Source organism: Filicampus tigris, chromosome 8 (genome assembly GCF_054856515.1).
Source record: "Filicampus tigris isolate MCC_2025a chromosome 8, RoL_Ftig_1.0, whole genome shotgun sequence".
In the NCBI taxonomy this organism is placed as follows: domain Eukaryota; kingdom Metazoa; phylum Chordata; class Actinopteri; order Syngnathiformes; family Syngnathidae; genus Filicampus; species Filicampus tigris.
In genome coordinates this window covers 7,867,792-7,890,538 of record NC_141224.1, presented here as the reverse complement: position 1 = coordinate 7,890,538, position 22,747 = coordinate 7,867,792, and the positions used below count along the sequence as shown (strand labels likewise).

The 22,747-nt window shown below is 40.9% G+C and overlaps 2 protein-coding genes across 2 annotated transcripts; one reads left to right on the top strand and one right to left on the bottom strand.

Moving 5' to 3' along the window:
• Positions 1 to 1,495: 1,495 nt before the first annotated feature.
• Positions 1,496 to 8,575, bottom strand: LOC147143318 (beta-2 adrenergic receptor). Its single transcript, XM_086038303.1, has 2 exons — positions 8,466 to 8,575; positions 1,496 to 3,777 (listed from the first exon to the last, which is right to left on the bottom strand). Exon 2 carries the CDS (start codon positions 3,741 to 3,743, stop codon positions 2,709 to 2,711), a length of 1,035 nt encoding a protein of 344 aa, XP_085894429.1. The 5' UTR covers positions 3,744 to 3,777; positions 8,466 to 8,575; the 3' UTR covers positions 1,496 to 2,708.
• A 5,118-nt stretch (positions 8,576 to 13,693) lies between these two features.
• On the top strand, positions 13,694 to 22,393 carry plekhf2 (pleckstrin homology and FYVE domain containing 2). The gene is made up of 2 exons (XM_086038901.1): positions 13,694 to 13,908; positions 20,497 to 22,393. The coding sequence occupies exon 2, from the start codon at positions 20,509 to 20,511 to the stop codon at positions 21,265 to 21,267; it is 759 nt and encodes a 252-aa protein (XP_085895027.1). The 5' UTR covers positions 13,694 to 13,908; positions 20,497 to 20,508; the 3' UTR covers positions 21,268 to 22,393.
• Positions 22,394 to 22,747: the final 354 nt, after the last annotated feature.

Below are 22,747 nucleotides of genomic sequence, written 5' to 3'. Positions count from 1 at the left end.
AACTGCGTGCTGCGCTCCACTGGCCGTGGCTTGTGTATTGACAGATGTCCTCTATAATGGCCAATATTGAGCAACTTCTCACTGATGCGCCGATATTAGATTCTGACAGATAACTACAAACAAAAATATAGTGATTTCATCACAGTACCATGGTGTTGCAACCTCAGCTCTAAAATTGATTATTTTACAATGTTTACAAAACACCTGTTTTTCCATTGAACGCTTGCCAAGTACATTAATGTAAAATGAAAATTAACAACTGAACGTTTTAGAATAAAATCAAAAAGTAGTACAATATTTAAAAATACTTATTTCTCACAACATGAGTGGCTACTCCTCTGCTATTCTCCGCTTTGTGAATGTCAAAGTAGAAACAAACTGTTAGCCATGCTAGTTAGCTAGCCTCTATAGAGAGTCTAGTTTTTATTTCACCAAGTGTAGACACATTAACGCTCAGCTGGTTGCAAACTTTAATTTCGAAATGACATTTTTGTAATATATTAACGTTACCTTGAATTTGTCAAAGATGACACATTTGAATGTGAAACATGTCAAATACAGTAGACAAACAAACACACTGTCATCATCAGGCCTTTTTCCATGACACATTATATATAAAATGTGCAGCAAAAAACAGCTTAAGCAATTTTGACATAAATATTTGTTAAATGATAGTATTGTGGTTTTAATATTGTTTGCCATTTGCAAATTCAACTATTCACAATTTTTGGGCCCGCGACCCTGTACAGGATAAGCAGTTTGGAAGATGGCACAATTTTTGGGGGGAAACCTATCCTCTTGAGTCATTTGCTGAAATTCTGTTAGTCAGGCCAAAGTTATATCTAATATAAAACTATTGCTTTAGCGCCATCTTATGGCCTCTTGGTGCCAAGGAACTATGTCGAAGTGAGGGGTAAAGCTTTATTTTGTCAGGCCATAGCCTTGTCTGATAGAAGAAAGTGCTTTGCCATCATTTTGCGACATCTTTAGCCAATTATAAAACGTTTTTTTGGGGGGGCATCTGTCAGTAATCATTTATTAAAAAAACAATAAAATACTACAAATAAAGGTATGCATCTAAACATGAGTCACATGCAAGATAAAATGTTATTTATATTTAATTAATGAAACTATTTTGTTGTTTCTCTATGATTGTTTCCCTGTTATATTTTTTATGGTGCCCTTTACTGTCCACATGGACACCTAAGAGGTTGGTTCATCACCATTTCTTTTCAATTCCTTTAATCTCATCAACATATCACATCTGGCTTTAAATAGATTTTACGCTCCTCCTGTGAATTATCCGCCTAAATTAATGGACGCTCACCATTTCATGAACCCTTGAAGTCTCCAGTCATCATGGCGCTCTGATGCCATATAGCTGGAATAAAAAGAATTATCAAGATGCACAAATCTCTTGATTAAAGATGGAATTTAATCACGAATATTCTTCATTCTTGTACCCATTATGTCAAAGCTTACATCTCGCTGAGAATTAATGCAAAAATTAGAATGTGATTAAAATATTTCTGTCTGGGTTACATGAACTTCATATATTCAAGTGGACAGCCATGCCATTAAAATGAAAATCAATCAGTGTTTTCTCCAACAAACGTAACACTACTCACAAAAAACGTTATCAGGTAAACTCCATTTGACCTTCCTCAAATTTTTGAAAGCACATGTCCATCTGATCAGTACTTTTGCTAAACTTGCCATTCAATTACAAGGAGATGAATGGTAAAATGCCCAACCGATGTTTGAGTCATGCTAAAAATTCATTCAAAAGCACAATATACCACACTTCTTTCTGAGTACATGAAGAATTGATGTAAAAAGTTGGTCTCTATCCCACTTTTTATTGAGCGCAGATAAAGAACCATTTCACAGACTTTTAGCACAGCTTCACAGAGAACAAGACAAGCTCCCCTCCCACCCCATAAAGGCTCATTTAATGCTCCCAGTACAAAATGAACGTTCAGTGAATCAAAACTTTCCCGGAATAGGTTTGACAACAAACATAGCGAGGGTGTGGGAGATATTAACACTGTTGCTCTGAAGAAGAAGTAGTTAGGGTTAAGAGTAGATTAGGGTTAGGAAGGAACAGCGTTAGAGGTTAGGGTAAAAGGTTGGGGGTTCAGGGATTAGTTTAGGTAAAAATGTAGTAGCTAAGGAAAATATGAGCACAGTAAATTTCAAGATCTAAAAGAATTAATTATGGCATAAACAGGATACCGGTAAGGGTTAGGAAAGAAGATGGATGTGTGTTAGGGTTCAGATTAGGAAGGAAGAGGGATAGGGGTTAGGTAAAAGTTGGAGGTGGTCGTCAGAAGTGACAAAATGGCCGCCACCAAAAATGGCTAAAAATGGGTGGATTTTGCTACTTAACTCCTATTTCATATTAATCATATTGCCTTGTTTCAACTGGTGGGCATTTATAGAACGTATTCTTGAAAAAATATGTTTGGGTTGACTTTCACTTTAAGGTGAGGTTACGCCCCCATCAAAACAATCAACATACACCCTGTTGACACGATTACCAAAGTGATTACAAACACCCATCGACAACTTTGCTGAACAGCCGATACCACTTACGGTCACTAACAACCTTTCAAACCCACTAAATAAGAAGCCACACTCAAGACGTCACGTTTAGCAGTCCACATGACAGACACGCAGACTCGACAAAAAAAAAAAAAGAATAGAACTCAAGTCTGTCTGCAGCTCTTGTTGGTGTCTCTCAACAGCAACTTCTGAGCACACAGCCTGAACTTGTGGTCACGCACGCTGTAAATGATCACGTTGCAGCAGCTGTTAGTGGTCAAAATCCAGAAGGCAAAGAAGGAGAAGTTGCACCACTCGTTGCCCAGAACGTAGCCCACCAAGAAGACCGCAATGGGTGTGAAGGACGCAGTAAAGGCCACTGTCAGTGTCCCGATGGTCTTGGCCGCCTTGATGTCGGAGAAGGTGGGCTTGCTGGCTCTCTGGCACTCGGCCTCTGCCAGGTGCTTTCTGCGCTTGGAGTGCTGCCTAATGCTGGACAGCGAGATGATGTTGATGGCCACCGTGCCGCCCAGCAGTGTGAAGTCGAAGGCCGGGAAAATCAGCAGGATGTTCCAGGCCTGCGACGGGAACTCGCCAATGGTTCCGAGCGCATAGTTGCACATGCGGCTGCAGGTGTTGTACTCCAGGACGATCTCGCGACTGAACACCATGGGCGACACCGCTAGGAAGAAGCTCCCCAGCCAGGAGAGCGCGATGAGGATGGTGGTCCGTTTGCGCGTGATCACCGAGTCCTTATGCAGTGGCCTCAGCACGGCAATGCTACGCTCTATCGTCATCATGAAGATGGTGGTGATGGACACCAGCGTGCACCCCGCAAAGATGGGCCCAATGACGGTGCAAGGGTGGAAACTCACCGACTGCGAGTTGTAAGCCATCCACTCGGGTGCAGACTCGCCGGCCATGAGGTAGAGTTCGGCGTAGACGGACAGCGGCACCACGAAGGCGCCCACCGCTAGATCGGCCGCGGCCAGCGAGGCTTTCAGGTAGCCCTGCGGCGTGCGGAAGTGCTTGGTGCCCAACACTACCGCCAGGGTCAGCAGGTTGCCGAAGAGGATGGCCAGGATCAGTAGCACCATGAAGACCACCAAGAGGATTTTGTTGACAAGCGTGCAGCAGCAGACAGTGCACTGCCCATCCTCCGCACTGTCCAGCATGCTAGGCGGGTCGGGGTCAATCATTGGACAAACCCAGGCTAGACGCTCACATTAGCATCTGAAAACACAATGGAGGAGTAAGAGTTAGGTGTTTGACTAGTTATGGTTATGAAGAAGAAGGGTTAGTGTTATCTGTAAGGACTTGGCCTTTTGAACTGGAGGGTGATGGTTCAAGTCCCACTGTGGACAAGATGTTAAAATGGTAACTACTTGGAGGGATTCTAGTCTGTCTAAGTGCCCTGTGCTATTTCCACTTAATCTCAAGAGGTGCAGTACTTTTTGTGACCCTTTCATTCTGACTCTTGTCATTCCATGGCTGTGATTTGGTTCTACATGTGTTGAATACGGTTTAAAAAAAAGATTAGGAGTTACAGTGGGAGGTTAATGTTTCAGTTTAGGGTTCGGTTGAGAAAGTCGAGCTCGGGTAAGAAGGAAGAGGATTAAGAGGTATGGTTAACGTTGGGGGTTAGGATTAGGATTTGGAAGGATGTCGGTTTGAGTAAGTATTACAGGTTTGGGTTAGGAAGGAAGAGTAGGAGATACGGGTCCTCTTCAGTTTCTCATTTTTTGCTCAGGACCTTCCCTTTCGGTCTGAGTGAGATGACCCAGAAGTACTTGGAGGATTTTTTAAATTCTTATTTCTAAATCTGTTTCGGAAAGGTGCATCAATGCAACCTTGAACCCACGTTTGGCATAGTTTCTGCCTGACCAACCTACTCAAAAAGTACTCATAAATCCTTTACAGTGGCAAAATTTAAAGCAACAGGCCACCGACGATGTTTACTGACCCTTTGTGAAGATGCTCTACATTACAGAAACAAAAGGACGAATGGAGAAGAAGGACGAATCGTGTGTCAGTTACCGTTAAGATACAAAACAATAATTTACAATGTTAGCATTAGGCAACATCCTAGTAGTTATTTTCGCAGCATGTAATTTACTCCATTAAAAAATAAAACGCCAATTTCACATTTAAAAAAAGACTACTGGGGGCAGTGAATTTACAAAACAACCTAAATTTAGGCTTTTAAGGAGAGTGAGGTTGGAGTTATGGATTGGGGTTTAAATTTTGGGGTTAGCTTTACTGGTTAATAGCGAGGAAGCGGGCTATGGTTTACTGTACATTAGGGTTAGGACGGAAGAGATTTGGATTTCGGTTAGGGTTAGGTATACAGTTTAGGGTTGTTTACGAAGGCAAAGGAGAAGGGGTTAGCAAACAACCAGATCAGTGGTTTAGCCCCAGATCGTAACAGACGTCCGCGTGAGCAACACTTAGCAACAAAACTGCCTTGAACAGAAAGGAACACTGAAGCCAACCACAACTACATGCTATCTCCTCCAAGAACTCAAAATTGAATTCGACATTGAAAAACAATTTTGTTGACAACTTAAGGTTTCAATGCCAACAAAAGTAAGGGCGGATATTTATTTATTAATCTCTACGGGGTAAACATGCCTCTCACTCTTTCTCTAAGCAAAACACTTAGAAGGTCATTTTTTTTGTCATAGACAGAGGGGCAGACAAGTATGAGCTAAAAGAAAGAAATAAACTGCTTGTTTACTGCAGTGACCTTGGTCTTTGCATCACTGGACCCTTGTCCTTCATACTCATACTCACATACTAAAAAAGGGTCATGTATATACAATACAATACAGTATATGTAAGCAGCAATGGTTGGCCCCTCACTTTCACTTTTCCATGGCCAGTACTCAAAACGAATTGTATTTAGCTTTGCATTGTAGATCATAATTTGACACTAACTGTGTCCTTTGATGTTGTATCGGGGGGGTTCTTAATTTATTGTCACCCATCTGTCTAGGATACCTGCATCCGAATGGAGCGCATTTTGGTGAATTCCCGAGTAGAAGTTGGTCAAAGTATGAGTCCTGGTATTTGCCTGAAATGTCTGCTTCATATCAAAAATGTCTGACTTCATGTTAAATTTGACGCACAACTATTTGAAATGAGAATTCATTTTTGGAACAAAACATCATATATATTGAGTAAGATACAGTATAATATTGTAATACTGTATTCGTGTGTGGGGGGTTTTCAGATTTTGAGAAAAATCCAGTACTGCAGTACTCGCATCCAAAAGTTATGTTGTTTTTTTAATTTTTTTTTTTCATCCAGAATCAAATTGTTTACTCATTTTTATGCTGATTATTAAATATATTTTCAGGTGCAACAGGTGGGTTTTGCTAGCCAAATTTGGCTGACTCTGACCAACTCATCAGGGGACGTAAAATTGCTTATGTCATCAAGAGCAAGTGCTGTGGCCGTGTGAGCACAAACAAAATCTGAGTGGTTAATTCAAGAAACAGTTCTGTTACTAATATACTTTAAGTTACATGGCCAGCCCTACTGATTCTGAAGGCTTGGGCAGATTCCACTGACATGGCAACACAGAGGCTGAAATGTCATGTGACTTTATGCAGGTAAACAAGCCGGCTCTGTTGGCTCACGTGAGATTGGACCAAACGGGCTGGATAGATGGACGATGACATCATAATCTAAGTGGACAGCTGTAGTAGTAAACACAAGCCAGCTGGCTGGGCCGTCTTTTAATCCGCACAAACATAAAGAAAAGAGATGCTGCGACATGAAGCCACATCCGCCACCGCAGCCGTCACATTTGACACCCCGGGCCACGGATAACATTAGTAGTCAGATGTGCGATCTGATGACATCCTGTCACAGATCTATTTTGTTTAACTATACTCGTACTATACACGTTCAAGCTGTGGTTACCTTGGTGTCTGATACGCTCAATACAAATACAATACTGTCTTTTTTCTCCTTTTTGTAAATGTCAACCACTAACCAAAAATGATAAATAAAACTAAAAATGTTAAATAAAATAATTTCCTTTTTACAGTCAAACAAAGAAAAAAATGTGGGCTTCATTTTGGTTTGGTTTGTTTTGGTTTGGTTTGTAAATTGTCTGGCGTTGGGCCGAATCCTCCTATGTTACAATTTAATAATATTTATTAGGGATGTTTGATACCAAGTACTCACAGATACCAAGTACCGATACTTCTAGTAGTACCGTCGATATATAAAATTTAGCGAAGGCACGAACAATGAATCTTAGTATTATTGGGTGGGCGGTGTTCACTGTATAGTAAACGTGACCTTAATGACCTCTTTCTTGTATACAGTAGATGCTCCAAACTGTTCAAACTATACTAGAACCCCACCCCCTCCACTACCCACCCTGTCATTGCTTATCTCTCAGTTTCACAGTCATCTCCTCCAGCGGCCAAGTGTACACACACGCACACACGCACATGAACACACACAGTCCCTGCGTCCATGGAGCTGCTCATGCAGAAGGCTCGCTCATATCCAGCTAATCATCTTCCCCGGAGTGCCAATGCAAATAGATGCATGGCAACAGTCACACTATTATGTTTACATGCATGGATCTCCTTTAGCTATACCGGTACTTAAAGGGGAAATCAACCCAAACATATTTTTTTCAAGAATATGTTCTATGCAGACCCATTAGTTGAAACACAGCATTCGGATTAATATTGTGTTTGTGGAATATGAGTTAAGCAGCAAAATCCACCCGTTTTTAGCCATCTCAGGGGGCGGCCATTTTGTCACTTGTGATGACTGAAAATGACATCACACACCCTCAAGGCTTAGATAACAACCAATCCCGGCTCACCGTTTTTTTTTTAAGTTGAGCCATGATTGGTTGTTATCTGAGCCCTGAGCATTTGTGATGTCATTTTCTGTCGACAGCAGTGACAAAATGGCCACCCCCAGAGAGGGCTGAAAATGGGTGGATTTTGCTGCTTAACTCATATTTCATATTACTCATATTGCCTTGTTTCAACTAGTGCGCCTGCATAGAACATATTCTGATTTGACTTGCACTTTAAGTTACAGTTGATATAAAAAGTCTACAGATGCCTGTTTGAATGCCAGGTTTTCAAGGTCTGAATGAGACCAAGTTGAATCATTTCAAAACTTTTGATCTATGATCGTTAAAACAGGTGAAATGATTGGTTGTATAAGTGTGCACACCCCCATACAACTGGGCATGGGCTCGTTTGGATTGAAACACAGCATGCTCAAACTTCATGTTAAACGGGAGTCCGCTCAGCGCACACCTGCAACTATTTCAAGTGCCTCACAACTAGCACAATAATAATACAAAAAATGAAATATGTTTTTTTCCAAATCTTTAAAGAAATCACTCCCTAAACTGCTTGCTTGTTATATTTTCTTTGAAAGAATGCATTTTTTATACATATATGTATTTTGAATATTTTAACATTTAAAACATAATTCTATTGTACTTTCCTCGTTTTGTTTTTATATTTATTTTACCAAAGAAACAAACAAATACAAGAATGTCTTACTATAAGCACTTTAATAAACATAGTTTGTGCATCATTGTTTTTGAATAGCACATTGTATTTATTTATTTTTATCAAAACTGGGCAAAAAAAATCTTATTTTTAAAAACCTGAAATTGTCACACATAAGAAATGATTATATGTTTTGTTTTCATATTTATTTTACCAAGCAAACAGGCACACCAATATTTTTACTACAAGCACCAAAATCGCATAGATGTGCAGGTGGTCTTAATGTGCAATAATACAGTCAGCAATCAGTTAGCATTTTATATCCTTAAAAGTGTATCAAGATCACCCCCCTCGCCCCTCCCCACCCCCCCACCCCAAAAATAGACCTGAGAAGTCCTGATAAAATGATATTCAACTTACTTTGAGTGTCACTTTGAGGAAGCCACTGGAAGCTTCTTCATCTTGACCACCACCCCCACCAAACCCCCCACCCCACGCACGCATCCACGCATGCATGTGGCGGCTCCAGCTCACTAACGCCACCCCAAAAACAAATAAAGCCCAACTCATCAGCTCATGTCCATCGCGGCATCCTTGTAAGTGGACGAGGTTGATGATGATGATGATGCACGATGGTCCGCTCAGCTTTATAAGGGTCTCCTCCTGCTCCCTCTATTGGCCGGCCGTGAGGATGATGACAGAGGAGTCCCCGCGCACCATCCCCCACCCGTCCTTCTCTAGCCCACCTCCGTCTATAGGAGGTCCGATGTACACGCTTTCCATTATGTTGACTCACACTGTTAGAGAGTCCTGCAAGTCCATTAAGATGCATTAAGATGTTTATTCTGGTGCAATGCGTTCATGGGAAGAATTCATCGTTCATTAGCATAATGTAGTGAGCACCATGGAGACGTGTAAATGAATTATCAGCACATGATAACAATGTTGGATGTCATCTTGGAAAACAAGACACTTGTATTTTTATTGTATTTATTAATTTATTTCATTTAAAAAAAAAGGAATATTAAAAGTAAAATTTGTCCCCTGGCTGACATACAAGGCACCAAGTCATACGGCTGTTACATGCACCACCGTGTATACTGTACATATGGGTTCATTTAGTTATGTAAGGTACACCCATATATGTTGTGCATATTGCTGGCGTCGGGCCAAAATATTGTACCTCCAAATTAGTCACTTTTCAGGAGAGCCCAAAAATGGCAAGTTTGTTCAACCATTTTGATTGCATCATGAAAGAGAGCAAGCCATTTTGGGCAGTAATGTGTAAAAATAACATCCACGCGTGTGGACTGACCGATAGTCTACATCACAGGTGTCAAACTCAAGGCCCGGGGGCCCCCGACATCATTTTATATGGCCCGCGAAGGCAAATCATGTGCAAGGACTTGACATGTTTCTTTCAAATTGACTTCACTTTTTACACTGCATATGAGATACTGTAAGTATTTGCTACCAATCCCCCCTTTAAAATAAATTGAAAAAATAGTTTGACAAACGATTTACTTTCAAAACTAGTAATCCATCAATTTGTTGTGTATAGGTGTTAATATAAGGCGGTCTTACATTCATATGGGTTCACAGTCGTAACGGCCCTTGCGTGACACCAAACTATGATGTGGCCCGTGACAAAAATGAGTTTGACACACCCTGGTCTAACATTTTGGAAAAAAATGTGAAATTCACCAAAATCGGATTTATGAGGTTTTGGCCCGATGCCAACGATATATAGAATTCCGATTATATTTTTTAAATACAATAAAATAAAAGAAATAAAGGTAAATCTTTTGGACTTTTGGGCTATTTTATAAGTAGATCGCTGAAAAAGTGTGGGCACCATTGTTGTTGTGAGTGAGTAAGAAGAAGAAATGTGGCAATTTTAGCATGGTATACTTTTACTTTTACTACCGTAGTTGTTTTGGCAGTGATTCGGAAAGTGTGGTATGCTGACTCCATCTGGTGGTACGCAAAGTTACACCCATAGCCGAAATGTGAAATTTTCATATTGTTTTATCTTCCTATATTTAATGTTCAAACTGTCCATAATGTTACAGTTACACTTCTTTAAATCAGTCAAATAAATATATTTTTAAGTACAGTTCAGTTGTATTTAAAATTGAACTACAATGTGTTTGCCTTTCAAATGTTTGTGAGCCACTGTCATAGATGATGTCATCGACGCGAGTGTGTGAGGATCTTGGGAGTTAAAGTTGAATCTTTATCTTCAGCTTCTGACACAACACTTTAATCTGCATCCACTCACTCGTCAGATCTGTGGTCGGGTTGCCGCCGTGACTCCCGGATTAAGGATTACCCGGACAGCGCACACAGGGAAACACGGGATTACACCGCGTGTGTGTCGTCCACTACTGCAACCAGTTGCCAGAGTACCGCCAAAACAGCGGATAAACCATAACGCTTTGAAAAGCAGAAATGACACTCAACACTTATTCATATCACCCAAAATGTACTTCGTAGGTGCCCTTCAATGTGCTTCCTGTGCGTGTATCACTCAATGTACTTTGTGTGTGTGTGATTCAACATGTGTCGCATTCACAGGACTTCGCGTTTATCATTGAGTTAATTTTGTGCGTGTGCGTGATTATACTTTACGTGTGTCATTCAACGTACTTCAACGTACGTCAATGTGCTTCGTGTCTGTCATTCGATGTACTTCGGTTGTGTCATCCGATGCACTTATGTGTACCATTCAATGTACATTATGTGTGTTATTCAGTGTACTTTGTCTGCATAATTCAATGTACTTTTTGCGAGTGATTCAACATGCTTATTGTGTCTCGTTCAATGCACTTTGCGTGTGTGTCATTCAGTGCGCTTTGTGTGTGCATGCCATGCCATTCAATGTACTTCGTGTGTGAGTCCTATTTTTGTCTAAAACAAAATACACCTTTTTTGTTCTTAATTGTAACATTTATTCTCATTAGCCTTTTCCCCTCTAAAAACGTGACTATATTTTTGTTAAATGCTGTATATATAAAAACAACTTGTTCACAACAAGTGAAACCGCTGCTGTCATGTCCGTCCACACTTGTAATGAAGTATAAAAAAAAAATATTTTGTTTTTCTTCACGGGGCCAAACAAATCTGTGTGGCATATAAATCACAATACACACAAGTTGTCTTGCAGCCTGGCTTGTGACGGAGGAAACAAATATCATTACCTGCAGCACACGGCCCTTTAATATGAATATTTAACAATCGCATTCAACATTTATTCATCTTACTCATTTACTGAAAATTAAATCACATGAAATTTAGATTCATTCAATAATGTATTTAGTAATACATGTAAAAATGTGAATTATTGTATTTATCAAAATCGTTATTTCGACATGTAACATACAAATGTTTAAAATTACCCAAAAATATATTTTTAAAATAATCAATTGAAATACACATTGAAATATATATATTTTATACATTTTGCATGTAAGACGTGCATGCTGCTGCTGATGATGATGATGCTGATGATGATGACGATGACATTGCTCCATTGCTTCGCCTGACTATGGCGTGCTGATGGTGTACATTGCAGCCGGGCCCGGCGATGAAGAGGAGGAGCAGGGAGCGATGATGACACAGCAGCTTGCGTGGCACGAGCCGGCGTTCGATCCCCGCACGGCACCAAAGAGCGTGGCGTTAATTCACTGTGACTGTGACATGCTCTGCTTGTTGTCTGCGGGCCTCCCTCATCATCATCTTCACCCCAGCTGGGTGAGTCCCTGGGGGGCCTGGGGGAGGGGAGGAAAGCGGCCAGGCTGGGGGAGCTGGACAGATGGGTGGGGGTGTAAGTGTGTGTGTGCGCGCGCGCGCGAGCTCACGGTCCACTGGCTGGCCTCTGAGTCACGTTTGAGTGTGCAATGATGTCATCTTTGTTTGGACTTGCGTGTCCAAGCAAGAAAGCAGTTAGGCAGAGGGGGGGGGGGGGGGGCGGAGTTGGATTGTGGGACATGCTGCATCAGCTGCACATGTACACATATATATATTTTCAGCTTTTTACATATATATTATATGAGCCACAAAAGAACTGGGAGACGCTAACCAACACTTCTATGACACTTAGCGTCACTAGAGCTGCAGGTGAGTTTAACGCTATTCCTCCACAAATGAATGTACTATATAGAGCAGAGAGTTTTTAACCTGGGCTTCAGTTGGAGACTGACATGACCTAATCCACCTCTTCATAACATCATCAGGTCGATCAAAATAATGTACACTTTTTTTTTTTTTTTTTACTAAAGCATGAAACAGTTATTTTTATCTTCCAAAACATCACCTCCAAACAACTCCAAACCTCCACACTACAATGTAGCAGTTCACAATCATTATTTACCAATATAAAAACTTTAAATAAAACACAATGGTACTCACCAGAGATGCCCCAGACCTCATTTTCTGTGCTCCTGCCTGTCTGTGTAGATAAGATGTTGTGCTCACACAATACACGGTGCTCCGAAAGTGCCCAGAAAATCAATTTCTGTGTTGAAATTCGCCAGCCAGTAGTGGTGGTTGACCTAGCCTCATAAAGTACAGTTTTCTTGAAAAATGTGCCTTAAAAATGATTTTTTTACACATGTCTGACATTGTCCTCTGCTGTAAATCAATCTTTGGTGCACATACGATCAAACAATGCAGAGGCGTAAACATAGCAGCCTATTTAGCTGAGCCAGTCTTTGCAAAACTACAGAGCAGTGAATTGAAAATCATGACATCTCTGAAATGTAAAGTCTATAATGAATCAAAAACATAAAACAGCCAATTCAGCGGTGCGTGTGTTTTTGACAGCAGCACTCAGGCCTTGGACAGGTTACATTTACACGGCAACACATTGAACCTGCAAATCAAATTGGATTCAAAAAATTATTAAGCTACAAACGACTGGAAACTGTGCGGCCAAGACACACGCTATAAAATGAAGACATGAAAAATTAAATAAATTACAGTTTGCTGTAAGGTGTAAATGTTGGTCTGTACTTATGATAGTGTTTGGGCCAGCTGGCTGCACGCCATTGATCATTTTGTTAGTCTAAATGTATTAGTGGCCATCCATTAATTTCACTGGGGAATGATGATTTGAGATACAATTGGTTTGAGTTATGAGCATAGTCACGGAACGAATTAAGGTTACATCTCAAGGCACCACTTGTATTTGGAATATTGAATCCTTTTGGATTATTTTCATGGAAAATATGGAATTTTAGGTCAAGTAGGGATTTGAGGAATGGGGGAAATAATTCCCAATACTTCCTGAATGAGATGAACATTTTGAATTTGGAATGGTTTGAGTCAGTGGAGAAATTTGGAAGAGTCGAACTTTGGAAATTAGCAGAATAATAAGAAAAATGTTTTTGGTGTTAAAAATGAAAAACATATTAATTCTTGTCAGCACAATAACGTTAGAGTGCATACTTGAGACTATATTAACGATTAAGTCCCTCAGAATCCACACAATTTACATTTTCGCACACAACATCAGTTTGTTAATTTTTCATCACTTTGCTGTCGTTGACCTGATTAGTTCTCTGCTTTCCGACATTCAGTTGTTGATTGAACGCGCCTGATTTAAATAGTTCCCTGATTTCCGACCCTTGGGTGTCCCACGAAGGCATCACGTTGCTCGGCTGCCATGTTGTTGTGTTTTTTTTCTAATCTTCCAGCCAGGCGGCGGCTTGCGGTGTTGCGTTTGTGGCTCCTCGGCTCCACTTTTACGGACACTTTTCTGATGGGACCCGCTGCTCTACTCGTTCCATCGGCCATACACATTACGTTTTATTAGTCACCGGAAAACAACAAAACAGAGAGCGAGAAGAAAAGAGAGAGTCAGGTACGTACTTCTGCTGTGTGGGGAAAAAGTTACTTGTGTGTTGTATGTGTCATAGTAATGTTTACTAGCATAGCCGATTAGCCTTGACTTTTCTCACCGGAGCTCGAGTGTCATTTTATCCAACGCGTGAACTTTGCACGATCGATAACTCTCCCGGGAAAAAAACCCCGGATCAATAGATTGTAGTTTCGGGTTGAAAAGTTCAAAGTTAAAAAAAAAGTCAACTGAAATCGCGGTGGAGGTGAAGAGCTAACTTTCTATCGAAGCTAGGCGAGCCAACGAGGCTAGGCTAAGGTTAGCAACAGTTGGTCTAACTTGGACGTCAAATTCAAAGTTTTCTGTTTATATCCGTTTACTAAATGTGTCAGTTGAAATTTCCGGCTGATTTAAACGTGCTTATTGGGAAGTGCTTAATTGGAAGTTTCATTGCATTTGAGGGCAGTTGGGTACACCAGTGGTCAGCACGTCTGCCTCACAGTTGTTAGGTTCGGGGTTCGAATCTCGGCTCCCTGTGTGAAGTTAGCGTCATCTAAGACTCTAAATTGTCCATAGGTGAAAATGTCAGTTTAAATACTTATCTCTATGTGCTGACAATTAGGGCTTAACGATTTTTAGTAATTATTTTAAAAATAATAATAAAAATACCCTCAATTTTGCGATAACTTTTTTTCAAGTTCTTCCTGTGTATTTTGTATATTTTAGCAAACAGTAAATTTATATATATATATATATATATATATATATATATATATATATATACACACACACACACAAATGTTCTGGTCTTATAGTTTAGGCTTATGTTAAAATACAGGCAAATGAACCATGAATATATGAAAACAGTTATCTACTTAAAAAGAGTTAACTTGCCAAACACTGAGTTGCAGTCTTTTTAGCGTTTACTTCACAAGATTGTACCCAACAAGTGTGGTGGGAACATAAGTCTGTGCCATGCTAACAAATCTGTGGCTTTATCATTTCAACTTTTCATATGTTCCCTGAAACCTTGCTTAAAAAAAAAAAAAAAAAAAAAGCCTTGCAACCATCTGAAAATTGCATTTGACTACTGTACATTGCAATGTCAAATTGTTCAGCCCTACTGACAGTGACTGGCGGTTAGCCGATTGTGTATACCTTGACATTGATTGTCAACCAGTCTATTGTGACCTGTCATTGATGTAGCTTCTTTGGAGACTAAATTGATGTAAATGTGTGTTATGAGGGCCTCGATTGGCTGGCGAATAAATCTTAGTTTGAGATCAAACTACTCCCTTTCCAGGTATTCTGTGCTTAAAATGTGAAAATGCTTATGAAATGTAATGAAAGTGTGATCTAGTCTCCTGCTGAGTCGTCTTCCTGTTTCAAACGGGAAGTTGCAGCTCATCGAGTTGCTTTGGAATTTGAAAAAAAAAAAAAAAGTAAGAAATGTTGTACCTCCCCCAGCGAGTATGGCAGGCAGGCAGGGTCTGCTAAGCTACTTAGCATCCACAAATATGCGTCCTACAGAGAGGTTTATGATCAACACATCCTCACCAATCGCTTCTATTAGTTACCCTTAGGACCGGTGAGTCTCCAACTCAAGCAAGGTTCTTACTTTTTCTTTCTGACTTTTTTTAACGTCACAGCCACTAGTGATGAAGTAAATGTGAGGATGACCGTACAGCAGGAAGTGGGAAACCCCGAACACGGCCCTCTGTCCTGGCTGAAATTTTCAAATTCATCACTTATCAGGAGACCCCACAAAACTTTTTTTTTTTTTAATTACATTTGCAAACCTTTCAAAAATGTTTTATGGCATGTAGAATTTTGAGGGGAAAAATATGTTTGGTTTTTTTCCCATTTTGGAATAAGGCTGTAACCTGATAAAATGTGTAAAAAGCACAGTGAATATTTTCATGATGCACTGTATACACTCTTTAATTAATTAATAATTAATAATTAATTAATTGTAGCACCACAACAGAGCTGCATTAAGGGATTTAAATGAAAGAAAAACAAAATCAAGATTAAGAGTAATAACTGTCATCCACTTATTGGAGATACGTGATAATACGATATCACAATCCGAACCTCACGATACGATAATTATCACGATATTGTCGGGAGGTTTGGCAATATAAAAAAAGCTCACAATACTATATGTAACTCAATATTGTGAAGAAAAAAAAAATCAGAACTATGTAGTTTACATTGTTATGTTCGGCTGAAGTGGGCGAAAAGTGATGTTTTTTGACAGAGCTGTGCTGCTTTTAGTATCGGAACATGATGACAACGTTATCTTGACAATTTTACAATTGCGATATCGTTACATCTCTACTAATTATGATACAACAATACATACAATTACTGGTAAGTGGGAAGTATGGTGTAATGGACCTCGGTATGTGATGATATAATGACTTAATTCAATTTTAATGAATGTTGCTTTAAATAATAAAAAATGTTAAAGGTGAACACATTATTTCTGTTTCCACTATTGGGAAAAAATATTTAAAATATGAACAAATTAGGAAGGGATGGTGTTCAACGTTTCAGTTTAGACGCTTTACTGACATGTTAGTTTCAGAGAGGTGAGGAAAAGTTCAGTTTGAATATAGATTATCATTTAAAGTCATTGTTTTGTGCTCTGTGGTTGTGAAGAACTTTAAAAAGTACCGGTGGTCATATTTCAGCTCAAACTACTCTAAAACAATGAATTTGTGTTCAATAAACAGTTGTAGGGAAACTCAGCTATACGTGTTGTAAAAGTGTTGGTACTGCAGGTGAGGAGGGCGAGACTCCTCAATGATCTACCTGACTCCCCGCCCTACTCCCTCCCCCCCCCCCCCCACTCCCTTTTCCCTTCCAGTACAGTTCCTTGTGTAATCATAATCCAATATGTCGGTGTGTATAAATGGCTGCAGATTACCAGGCGCCCGTCAGCCATCGTCCACAGTACAGTAACTGGAACTTTCTGTTGCCATGGTAACACATTTACTGAGTGGACAGGCAGCATTTTCAGTGGGAAATCCATACTGACCAGTCGCGAACTGTATAAAATCAAAAATACTCCTCCTTAGTTGTAGTAGTAGTAGTGTGTGTGCGGATAATGGATATATAATATGAATTTGAAAAATGCCAATAATGCGAATTTGCAGGGTGGCTTTTGTAAACGCGATATTGAATAAACATATTTGGTTATTGCTGTTATTCTCAATTGTGCTGCGATAGTGTTTGTGTAAAAGAGGCATAACTAAAGATCGGTGCCTTGGGTGATGATTTTCACTTCCTGGAGGTAATAATTTACACACCGTGACGAAGGTATTCATTCAACAATATGTTTATTAGTCGTGGGCAGCAATGACTGTGAGTCATAACCCACCACTATTGTTAGGACTGTCAATCAAAAGTCAACATTTTCCATGTTGCATAGTGTACCTAATGAAGTGACCTGTTAGTATTCATATTGAGGCATAGAAAAACCAGGGTGGATTTCAACGAGGTCCTGTACTCAATCCAAGATGGTCCAAAGACATGTTTGGACATGCGTCAGCCAATTAGATGACTTGACTGTTGATCTGTGTTACAACTTGATGTGAATTTAAAAAAACAAAACCAAAAAAAAAAAAAAAACGCTTGCGGCTGTGTAGACAAAATGGTACAACTGAAACACGCCTTCAATCTCAACACTGATCAGTACAACTCCCAAAAGTTATGTAATACTTGAAATACTCCTTCAGTTTCTTTTAAGAAGTTAGGTCAAAGCTTTAACCGCGTGGAGCTGATATGAAAGAGTTTCGTGTTTTATAGCGGGCCATTGAACTTCGCCATGTTCCGCCTACGAGCAATGGCGAAAACTCTTGTCTCGCAATTCACGTCAATCTCATTCATGTGGTTCAAATTTGGTCGGAAATGGACAAAATCTCTAGGAAGAGGTTCTCTTTCAATGGCCCTGGAAAAATTATACTGAAATGTCTGTTTCAAACCAAAATGGCAGAAATTCCTGTGTATTTTTTTTTTGCTGTAGCTTCTTTGGACGCGATTTTTAGGAGGCTCATATCAGATGGTCAACATTACATTGTGAGGAATCTTGAGTTTTTGTCATGTGGATGGAAAGGAATGTAAAAGCCACAAAAGGGTAAATCTCTTCTCACTTGACGTTTTTGAAAATTCAGACACGAAAGCCAATTTGATTTAGCAACATGAACATTTGATCAGCACGTCTATAATGAGTAGACCCACAAAAAAAGTCTCAAGAAAGAGACACGGGAAATCTGCAATTTTGGTTTGAACCAGTATTTTAGTGTCATTTTGATTTTGTCCGAATGTTACCAAATTCCAACCACGTATACTTGACATCAAGCTGAGACCGAATTATTAAATATACTTGGAGAGGCGTTTTAAAGCCGTAAGTTGAAAGTGCCGACAAGTCTGTTAACTCATTCACTGCCATTGACGAATTGACTTGTCTTTTCACAGTTTAGCCATTCAATCCCTGGAATTTATTTATTCTTTAAAAAAAAAAAAAACGTGAGGTTAAAAGAGGGTCAGAAAATGTCTGGCAGTGAATGAGTTAAAACACAAGTCTCGCAAAGCTAATTCAACTTGGGACAGCCTGCTCACCATCCCGATGAGTCGCAAGCAAAGTGCCAATCTCGAGGTTTGTTGTTGTTGTTGTGGTTGTTAATTCGGATTATTACGCTTCACAACATGCTGCTCTCCCAGCTGCGCCTCCGCGATGGATGTGAGTCGACGCCGCATTAACGAGCCGTGAGCAACAAAATTCAAACTACTGACAGCATTACGACAAACCGCTTAGAAGGCCAAAAAAACCCGACTCTGGCTCGTCAACGAATTATGCGTCTATCTATACAACCGCAAAAAATTCCCTTCAAAGACATTCATTACGGCAGTGGAGTCGCTAAAGTAAGAAAAATAATCCTTTCTTGCCCTTTGTTCCCGTTCAAAACTACTCTCACCCTAAGTGACGGCGGTTGCCGCATGATGCAAGTCAATAATCGCTCTTCCCGCGTTATCTACGGAGCGTGGAAGTTGCAGAAAGGCACCTCGGCAAGCCTTTTAAAGGCTGCTCGCGTGGTCTCGCCAAAGCTGCTAATTATTCTTATCTCACTGCAGTGGCGTCTGTGGCTCTGTTGACAGCTCACGCTGGCGCCTCGTTCGGGCATGCGCTTGGCCAAGCTCCTCAGGTCAACCAAACATGCTTGTTTTTGATATGTTATGATCGGCGGGGCAACCGTGAACACATTTTAGCGTTCAAGTCTTGGAAAAGGCTAGCGTAGCTAATTAGCGGGTTTACTAGCTCAGATCAATTAGCATGACTATCATAATATAGAGTCAATTTATTGCAGGGGTTACTTTTCAGACCGGCCCCCAATTCGTGAAAATCTGTGATACAGAAGCCATATAAAAACATTAGGTACATATTAAAACAAGAATTTCTTTTGAGCCATCTAGAAATGGGAGACTGTGGCATAACGTCACATTCAGGAAATGGGGGGGGGGGGGGGGAAAGACTCTCGCTTAAGCAGTTTTCTGGATAAGAAGCCAAGCATACTTGCTTCAAGTTATTTATTTGTCACTTCCTGGTGTTACGGTAATTCTCCAACGTCAAAACGACATCGCGGGGGATGACTCGGTTTCCTTAACACCAAAATAAATCCTTATCGCTAACCCTGTATCACACAAGGTTTGCTAATGTGAATCTAGAGCGTGGGAGTGAGTTCATTGCGTGTATCACGCGAGTTCGACGCTTGCTGAGCTCGTGGTCTCTTTACAGGGAGGCTCACCAAGGGCCCGAATGTGTGTGTCCTGTGAGGCGACCGCTCTGGTTTATTAATGTGCACGTCACTAGGGTGGCTGCACACGCTCATTAGCATAGCGCTGTTGTGAACACGGCTTGCGCGGAATGCCAATGATCTGAACTGACATGAAAATTTGCAAGTAACTAATGGCCCCCCATTAAAAAAAAAAAAAAAAAGGTTTATAATTGCCTATAGATGCCACAAGCTGGCGGAAAAGCACTACTTTTTGGCTAAATGAAGATCTTCAGCTCACTGCATCATTCCCTGGCACCAAGATGCCACAAAATGGCAGCAAATCACTACATGGTTCTGCATGAAGCACCTCAACTCACTTCAGCATATATCCTCGGTACCAATGTGCCACAAGTTGCAGCACAGCCCTATTTTTGTCCAAATGAAGCTCCTTGACTCACTTCAACATAGTTTCTTGGTGCCAAAGGTGGCAACAAAGCACTACATTAGTCGAAATGAAGCTCCTCAAAAATAAATACGGTATAATTCTTTGGCAGCAAGGTGCTGGAAGTACCAGCAAAGCCCTATATATGTCTAAATGAAGGTCCTCAACTCACTTCAACATAGTTCTTTGGCAATGAGTTGCCACAAGTAGTAGCAAAGCCCTACTTTTGCCTAAATGAAGACCCCCCCTCCCAACTCACTTCAACATAGCTCCCCCCTCCTTTTGACAGTGCTCGGTCCCGTCAGGTTTTTGTGTATTTGCATTTTGTAGCCGAGCGTGACGTACCGGGCTGAGGGTTTGCGTGACCTGCCGTGTGGTTTGTGGGCGCAGGCCGGGCCAAAGATGGTGGACCGCCTGGCCAACAGCGAGGCCAACTCCAAGCGCATCTCGGTGGTGGAGGGCTGCTTCGGGGCGGCGGGCCAGCCCCTGGCCATCCCGGGCCGCGTGCTGATCGGCGAGGGCGTCCTCACCAAGCTGTGCCGCAAGAAGCCCAAGGCGCGCCAGTTCTTCCTCTTCAACGACATCCTGGTCTACGGCAACATCGTGCTGCAGAAGAAGAAATACAACAAGCAGCACATCATCCCGCTGGAGAGCGTCACCATCGACACGGTGCCCGACGAGGGCGAGCTGCGCAACGGCTGGCTCATCAAAACGCCCACCAAGTCCTTCGCCGTCTACGCCGCCACCGCCACCGAGAAGTCGGAGTGGATGAACCACATCGGCAAGTGCGTCCAGGAGCTGCTCCAGAAGAGCGGCAAGGCGCCGGCCGGCGAGCACGCCGCCGTCTGGGTGCCCGACTCGGAAGCCGCCGTCTGCATGCGCTGCCAGAAGGTCAAGTTCACGCCCGTCAGCCGCCGCCACCACTGCCGCAAGTGCGGCTTCGTGGTGTGCGGGCCCTGCTCCGAGAAGAAGTACCTGCTGCCCAGCCAGTCGTCCAAGCCCGTGCGCGTCTGCCAGTTCTGCTACGGCCAGCTGATGGCCGGCGGACGCTCCGACTCGGTCTGCGGACATCGCTCCGACTCGGTCTGCGGACGCCCCGGGGACTTCCGCGACGTCTCGGACGACGACGACGACGACGACGACGACGACAGCAGCGACTGAGTCGGAGCGCCCCCGCGCTGCCGCTATTTGAACTGAGACTCTGCTCGCCGCGCGCGCGGTTTCCGCAGCCAGGAGGGTGAGGTAAACGTCATATACTACAAGAATAAAGGCCTGTCATTTCGAGAACAAGTCATTTTTTTTCAGGGGAGAAAAAGGAATTTACTCGAGTCAAATTATTTTGGGGGGGAGGGGGGCAAAGTGAGAATTTTTCAAGAAAAATTCTATTTGAAGTCAATTTTTCAAGAAATAAAAGTTGCATTTCTTTCAAGAAAGTCATATTTTTGAGAGCAGCTATATTTTTCCCCCCCTGATATTTTTTTGTCTTTGTCTTTATTTAGAGGGGGAGCAAAAGAGTTTATTTTTTTCCCCCAAGAAACGGTATATATCTGAAAAATAACTTAAGAAAAAGTAAAGTGAATAGTTTACAAAAACATTTTTTACATTACCCCAGAGAATAAAAGTGAAATTTTTCAAGATTCAGATTTTTTCCTTTAGGACTAGTCTAAAAGTAAAAACATATTGTTCGCCCCAAAATATCGAAGAGCAGATGTTTTCCTCGAAAAATAAAAATCTTCAAATATTATTTTCAAGTTGTAATTGTTGTTTTGATCATTTTGATTTGTGATCACAAGTGATTTTTGGGAGTTTTTCTTTTTTTTTTTTTTTTATAAATCAGATGTATTTTCATTTTTTTTCCCAAAAGAATGCGTTGTTTTTTTTCAAGAAAGTTGAAATTTGAAAACTTGTATTTCTACTAGGAAAAGTCATTTTTAAAGAAGTAAATAATTTTCTTTAAAAATGTAAAAATAAATGAAATATTTTCACAAGCGTATTTTTGGGGAAGTCGGATTTTCCACAATATTCATTTTTTAAAATGTACAGATTTAAAAAAAAAAAATCAACAGCTTTCTTCTAATAACAAAATATTAAAATAAACTATTAAAGTAATTATTTTCAATAGTCATATTTGATTGGCAAGGGTGTTTTTCCAAGAAAAAAGTACATTTAAAGAGGGACCCAAAACATGTTCTATGTGCTTCCACTAGTCAAAACACAGCATTCTGATTAGTATCGCATTTGTGGAATATGAGTTAAGCAGTAAAATCCACCCGTTTTTATCCATCTCAGGAGGCGGCCATTTTGTCACTTCTGTTGACTGAAAATGACATCACAGTTGCTCAGGGCTCGAGTAACAACCAATCATGACTCACCTGTTTTCTGAAACTGAGCCATGATTGGTTGTTACCTGAGCCCTGAGCAACTGTGATGTCATTTTCAGTCGACAGAAAGTGGCAAAATGGCCGCCCCTAGTCATAGACAAAAACGGGTAGATTTTGCCGCTTCATTCATATTGCACAAACGCAATATTAATCAGAATGCCTTGTTTTGATTAGTGGAGGAGCATTGAACATATTATTGTAATAAAATTGTTGGGGTGACTATACCTTTAAAAAGTTAGCTTTCGGATCAATATAATTTT